General features: G+C 46.4%; 1 protein-coding gene across 1 annotated transcript; it reads right to left on the bottom strand.

The window, feature by feature from the left end:
• Positions 1-1,190: 1,190 nt before the first annotated feature.
• Positions 1,191-4,848, bottom strand: LOC135555276 (E3 ubiquitin-protein ligase TRIM35-like). Its single transcript, XM_064987598.1, has 6 exons — positions 4,138-4,848; positions 3,328-3,423; positions 2,641-2,871; positions 2,536-2,558; positions 2,335-2,453; positions 1,191-2,125 (listed from the first exon to the last, which is right to left on the bottom strand). Exons 1-6 carry the CDS (start codon positions 4,669-4,671, stop codon positions 1,566-1,568), a joined length of 1,563 nt encoding a protein of 520 aa, XP_064843670.1. The 5' UTR covers positions 4,672-4,848; the 3' UTR covers positions 1,191-1,565.
• Positions 4,849-7,216: the final 2,368 nt, after the last annotated feature.

The following is a 7,216-nucleotide window of genomic DNA, read 5'->3' on the forward strand; positions in this document are numbered from 1 at the left end:
TGGAGAAGGGGCGGGTCTGCACTGACATGGGTGGAGAAGGGGCGAGTCTGCACTGACATGGGTGGAGAAGGGGCGAGTCTGCACTGACATGGGTGGAGAAGGGGCGAGTCTGCACTGACATGGGTGGAGAAGGGGCGAGTCTGCACTGACATGGGTGGAGAAGGGGCGAGTCTGCACTGACATGGGTGGAGAAGGGGCGAGTCTGCACTGACATGGGTGGAGAAGGGGCGAGTCTGCACTGACATGGGTGGAGAAGGGGCGAGTCTGCACTGACATGGGTGGAGAAGGGGCGAGTCTGCACGGACATGGGTGGAGAAGGGGCGAGTCTGCACGGACATGGGTGGAGAAGGGGCGAGTCTGCACGACATGGGTGGAGAAGGGGCGAGTCAGCACGACATGGGTGGAGAAGGGGCGAGTCAGCACGACATGGGTGGAGAAGGGGCGAGTCAGCACGACATGGGTGGAGAAGGGGCGAGTCAGCACGACATGGGTGGAGAAGGGGCGAGTCAGCACGACATGGGTGGAGAAGGGGCGAGTCAGCACGACATGGGTGGAGAAGGGGTGAGTCTGACTGACATGGGTGGAGAAGGGGTGAGTCTGACTGGCAGGGTGGAGAAGGGGTGAGTCTGACTGGCAGGGTGGAGAAGGGGTGAGTCTGACTGGCATGGGTGGAGAAGGGGTGAGTCTGACTGGCAGGGTGGAGAAGGGGTGAGTCTGACTGGCAGGGTGGAGAAGGGGTGAGTCTGACTCGCAGGGTGCTTCTATTGAGCACATTGACCTCAGGGTGGGAAAGGATGTAATGAACTATGTTTAAGCACCTTAGAGCAGCATTGTCCCAGTAGTCCATCAGGAGCAGGAGTCAGAACCCAATAGTGGGTCATGGCATAAGCCTACAACTTGGCTTTGGTCTGATGTTCTGTTTTGATTATCTGGTGGGGTCAAGACAAAATTTGAAAGGCTTTGATGAGTCATGGCCCAATAAAAGTCTAATATATCGATGCTCCAGAGAGTGTGGAAGGACTCCTGAGCGTGATGGACTCCCTTACTGAGTAACAGACTGGGGTCTTCCTGGACTAGGAGGGAAAAGTCATGCCCTGGTAAACTCACTGGATTGTACTGAATACGGGAGAACTCTGAACACAATATTTTATAATCGTTCTATAAATACGCATCAATAAACATGAGTTAAATCAAGTGATATCCCCCCCAAAGTTTATTCAATTGAGAAGGGAAAAAAAACAACCTTTTGGGGCTTTTATATACAGAAATTGTAATATTCATTGTGTTGTATTGAATATCTTCATTCATCTCATGTGCTCTTTATTATACATTCCATAACATGGCAAAAAGCCCATGTCAAATGGAGTCTTTCAGTAATAATCAGGATCTCATTTCTTCTATCGATAAAGTCAAAAGGCAATCAAAAAAATCTCTAAAAGATCTTACAAAATGTTTTCCGCACACGCCATTCCAAACATTTCACTACGCCATTACCTATGTGTCTTGAGGCTGGATATGTGCCTTGGCTGTACTGCTACCACTCTCTCCGTCAGAACCCCTCCTCATCACCAGGTGGCGCTGTTCCACACAGCCACTTTGACCGGGCAGATCTTCAGCGGGCCGGGGTTGTTGCCGTTGATGTTGGCTCCAGGGCAGAAGAAGGGGAACATCCTCTCAGTGAAGAAATCATTGAAGGTGTAGATGGACGTCATATTAACAGGGTTGGAGAAGGTCACCTCCCCAGACTCGTAGTCCAGCTGTACCCTGACCCTCTTCAGCTCCCCTGTCAGTTTGAGAGGGGTGCGTGGCCGGGTCATGGCCATATACTCACCCTCGCAGTGGGAGATCATCCACAAGCCGCCCTCAGGGCAGCCTGAGATCCGTCCCTTCCTGTTCATGGACTCCTTGACCACACCCAGCATCCAGTCGTCCTTGTCCCCCACCTCTACCTCCCAGGCGTGGCAACCGGTGGTGAAGCCCTCAGAGCCCAGGACGAACACGAAGTGGTCAAAACGCTCTGGGTTGTCTGGGAGCACCTGCACATGACCACTGTTGGTCACACTGGTCAGGTCCTTGTTCAGAGAGAGCCAGGAGTAGGCCGTGTTAGGATCCAGAGTCACAGGAGCTGGGAGATGGAGAAAAGGGCTTTAGTGATGGAAACAGTTTTAGAAAATATTTACAAGTTGTGGATCTAGTAATAAATGAATTAGCGTACATCTATACGAGTTAGTAGAAGTTCACTAGAACGTTAGTTAATGCAGTTATAGCTAGCTAGACACCCAACAAGCCATTGACTGGAGCATAAACAGACTACTATAGTCTTGCTATACATACTGTACTCCACCAGCCCCACCATCTTCTCCCAGACCTTGTACTTGAGGGAGCTGACATGCTTCGCCACGTTGATCATAGCACCGGAGATCTCCTCTGGACCCTTCTGAGGTATCACAGCTCTACAACAATATAACAGCCACTTAGTTCTAGTTTGGTACATTACATTATAAGAGTATTAGGTACTCAAGTCAAAACACTTACCTCCTCTTTGTGTTTCTGTAGTTCTGAAAATGGAACAAGACACATGTTTTGTAATTGTTTGTACTGTTCATACTGCTGGTTTATAAAAGGTCCTATTCTTCTTACCTGGAGGAAAAGAGCATCACTGGAGGCTATGTCATTATCAATAGCGATGATGGCATGAGAGAGGGTGAGGATGTCTGCCGTGATGCCCTCTGTCTTCTTCCTCACCAGATGTCTCTTCTGCTCATCTTCCTCCTGTAGAATAGCTATCCTGGCTTCCTCCTCATTCTGAAGGAACTGCCTGAGCTGCTCAAACTCCTCTCTGATGTGATTCTCTGTCTGCTGGGTCTGGCTCTGGACAAACAGGAGAAAACGGGTCATAGGAGACATACAATCGTATATATAACTCTAAAACAGAGGTACACAAGTGCAGATATTTGTCAAAACATTATTTTGGAAGGCAAGCCATTGACAACAAAGTCTCTTATAACCGAGACATGTCTGATTTCTGATTTGTGTGATAAACTCAACCAATTTAAAATAACTTTATTATCCCTCAAGGGGAAATTGCTTGGTCAAACACCAGGCACTTATACTGCTTGCTCAAATACAAGGCACAAAGCATATTGACTGCTTTGTCCACATGAGGATATACTGTACACAAGTTAAGACCATATTTTCAAGGGTTTGTTTTTCCAAAGGCATTCCTCCAACTGTTTACAGACTAACAGTGTGTGAGCTAAACATCAGTCAGTGTTGTGTTGGGATCTGCTGATGTCCCACAGTTTCAGACGCCCTGTTTGTTGATACCTTGATGTGCACAGTTGTGTCATCACACTCCTGCTTGGCTTCATAGAGGCCACGGAGGCTCTTCTTCAGAGGGATCAATTCTTTCTTCATTTCTTCCTGAGGGAGAAGGGGGGGGGGGGCGTTTTTAGAGATACCACTGTAAAGTGTGTAAGAGCGTCTGGAGGTTCAGCTCAAGCAAATATAGCCATGTAAACACGAATGTCGATGGCAGAGCTCATCGGAGGTCATACATAGGCTGCTTGTTTAACCGTAATCAGGATATTTTGGTGATATTTTCTGATAACACCATATTCTATGGTTTTTGAAGTAACGTCTGCAACTGCACACAGACGTTTACAATAGAAAAGTTTATTCTGAATCGAGAATTAAAAAAGTATCACCAGGTAAGGTTTAGGTGAAAAATTGCTGCCAGTGCTTTGCACTAGAATACGGTGTTACTGTGTAAGGAAGCATTCACGTATCACCTTACAATGTGTATTTAAAAAAAATAATTGTCCAACTAGCAGATACAGTATCAATGGCTCTGGCTCCCTTTCGAAATGTCACTGCTGTGAAATCTGACACATCAATAACAATCATGTTTCACAATAGTTATGTTTGATTGCTGACTGTACTGCTTCAAGTTTTATACTGTTGCTAAAACAAGCTGGATTAAGAATACATTTTCAAGGTAGTATGGTCAATATAAAGTAGTATATCTGAATAAAAACTGAAATTAAAAGATTGACAGAATACAATATTTGCAACACCATAAAAGAGAGGGTTACACAACCATCCAAAACTGAATGATACGAGACAAGCCAGTCTAACCTTGAGCTCCTGGGCCCCCTCCTCCAGTGGGATCACACAGTGGCCCTGGTGCCTCTTAGACGTGTGACACACACAGCAGAGCACCTCGGCATCGTCCTGGCAGAACAGCTTCAGCACCTCCCCGTGTGTGTGGCACTTCGCCTCAGACTTCACTGGGACGCCCCCTCTGTCTGGCCCCCCGCCCGCCTCGCCCTGGCTCCTCTGCTCCCGGAAGAAGGTATCGGCCACGTTCTTCAGAGCCAGGCTCACTGTGGGCTCCGTCAGGGAACACTTCCTGCGGCACACGGGACACTCGCGCCTCGCCTTCTTCTGGTTCCAGAACTGCTGCAGGCAGGCCCGGCAGAAGCTGTGGGTGCACTTGAGCACCACAGGTTCCCTGAAGATCTCGCAGCACACAGAGCAGGTTAGCTCATCCTCCAGCATGGAGCCCGAGTGAGAGGACACGGCCCTGGGCCGCAGAGCCATGACCACCTTGGGGCTCTGTAAGAACGAAGGTTTCCCAGGCTGGGAGGAAGCCCGTGGGCGCAGCGCCATGATTGGCTCCTGCACTGTAGCTAGAGACTACTGTGGTGTATTCCCTTTTCAGTGGAGGAAATATCTTTCAGCAGTGCTGTAGCATCTACTCTTTCCTGAGGAAAACTCTCTGCCAGCTCTCTCACATCCAGGAACAGACACTGGACTAACAGCTAAGGACACACAACTTAGTAAATGAGGGACATGAGATCACATCCTATGGGTGACCTGGACTTGTAGAACAGGTCCTGCTCCGCCCCCAAAGGGAAAAATGTCTTTAAAAGCCAAATCACGTCCCCTGGCCTCCTACATACTGTACCTGCCCACAACAGGATTCTAAGAAACTACTCATTAGTTATTATGCCTAGCCCAACTGACCTCCCAGTCAGAGTCAGTCTGCCTGTTTCTGAGAAACGAGTGTCATGTGTGGGTAGAGCCTGGAGCAACAGGTGCTGCGGTGGGAGTAGGGTTAGGAGGCCTCCGACTGGCCACAAACTGGTTGAATCAACTTTGTTCCAACGTAATTTGTCAGTGTATTGTGACGTGAAATCTACATGGAAAATACATTGGATTTGAAAAAAGTCAAAGTAAACTGTTGTTTTGAGGGTGAAATTTCAACCACGCGATTGTGTCACCATTGTAACAAATGTTTAACAGACAAATATTCAAACTGGGCACAGATGTCAATTCAACGTCTATTCCACGTTGGTTCACTGTAATTTAATTGAAATTGAAACAACGTTGAGTCAACCAGTGTGTGCCCAGTGTGTTGTATAAAATACGTTGAATTTGTGCCTTTGAAATGAAGTCAGTTGCAGTGGCTGCCAATCCATTAGGGTGTTAGGGGTGGTGCCCCACTTGTAATAGTTCAATAACAAAAATCCACACACACACACACACACACTACCAGTCAAAAGTTTGGACACACCTACTCATTCTAGGGTTTTTATTTATTTTACTATTTTCTACAACAAATTCTTATTTACAATGACGACCTACCCCAGCCAAACCCAGAATACGCTGGGTCAATTGTGTGCCACCCTATGGGACACATGGGATGAAATAAAGCCTGGATTGAAACTAGGGACTATAGTGATGCCCTCTTGCACTGAGATGCAGTGATTTAGAGCGCTGCGCCACTCGGGAGCAGCAGTAATAATAGTGAGCAGAATAATAGTAAAGACATCAAAATTACAGTTGAAGTCGGATTTTTACGTACACTTATAGGTTGGAGTCATTAAAACTCGTTTTTCAACCACTCCACAAATTTCTTGTTAACAAACTATAGTTTTGGCAAGTTGGTTAAGACATCTACTTTGTGCATGACACAAGTCATTTTTCCAACAATTGTTTAGAGACAGATTATTTCACTGTATCACATTTCCTGTGGGTCAGAAGTTTACATACACTAAGTTGACTCTGCCTTTAAACAGCTTGGAAAATTCCAGAAAATTATTTCATGGCTTCAGAAGCTTCTGATTGACTCAAAGGATGTCAATTAGCCTATTGGAGGTGTACCTGTGGATATATTTCAAGGCCTACCTTCAAACTCATTGCCTCTTTGCTTGACATCATGAGAAAAATCAAAAATCAGCCAAGACCTCAGAAAACAAATTGTAGACCTGCACAAGTCCAGTTCATCTGTACAAACAATAGTACGCAAGTATAAACACCATGGGACCACGCAGCCATCATACCGCTCAGGAAAGAGACGTGTTCTGTCTTAGAGATGAACGTACTTTGGTGCAAAAAGTGCAAATCAATCCCAGAACAACAGCAAAGGACCTTGTGAAGATGCTGGAGGAAACAGGTACAAAGTATCTATATCCAAAGTAAAACGAGTCCTATATCGACATAACCTGAAAGGCCGCTCAGCAAGGAAGAAGCCACTGCTCCAAAACCACCACAAAAAAGCCAGACTACCGCACATGGGGCCAAAGATCATACTTTTTGGAGAAATGTCCTCTGGTCTGATGAAACAAAAATATAACTGTTTGGCCATAATGACCATCGTTATGTTTGGAGGAAAAAGGGGGAGGCTTGCAAGCCGAAGAACACCATCCCAACCGTGAACCACGGGGGTGGCAGCATCATGTTGTGGGGGTGCTTTGCTGCAGGAGGACTGGTGCACTTCACAAAATAGTTGCATCATGAGGTAGGAAAATTATGTGGATATATTGAAGCAACATCTCAAGACATCAGTCAGGAAGTTAAAGCTTGGTCGCAAATGGGTCTTCCAAATGGACAATGACCCCATGCATACTTCCAAAGTTGTGGCAAAATGGCTTAAGGACAACAAAGTCAAGGTATTAGAAGGGCCATCACAAAGCCCTGACCTCAATCCCATAGAAAATGTGTGGGCAGAACTGAAAAAAAAACATGTGCGAGCAAAGAGGCCTACAAACCTGACTCAGTTACACCAGCTCTGTCAGAAGGAAGGGGACAAAAATTCACCCAACTTATGTGAAGTTCGCGGAAGGCTAATCGAAACGTTTGACCTTAGTTAAACAATTTAAAGGCAATGCTACCAAAAACAAATTGAGTGTATGTAAACTTCTGACCCACT

Source organism: Oncorhynchus masou, chromosome 15 (genome assembly GCF_036934945.1).
Source record: "Oncorhynchus masou masou isolate Uvic2021 chromosome 15, UVic_Omas_1.1, whole genome shotgun sequence".
Classification (NCBI taxonomy): domain Eukaryota; kingdom Metazoa; phylum Chordata; class Actinopteri; order Salmoniformes; family Salmonidae; genus Oncorhynchus; species Oncorhynchus masou.

Excerpts from the sequence above, each read along its gene's own strand:
- LOC135555276 (XM_064987598.1), bottom strand. The coding sequence starts at position 4,671 with ATGGCGCTGCGCCCACGGGCTTCCTCCCAGCCTGGGAAACCTTCGTTC. Across the intron at positions 3,424-4,137 it reads AGGGGGCCCAGGAGCTCAAG|GAAGAAATGAAGAAAGAATT; the intron begins GTTAGACTGGCT and ends CTTCTCCCTCAG. Across the intron at positions 2,559-2,640 it reads GTGATGCTCTTTTCCTCCAG|AACTACAGAAACACAAAGAG; the intron begins GTAAGAAGAATA and ends TTCCATTTTCAG.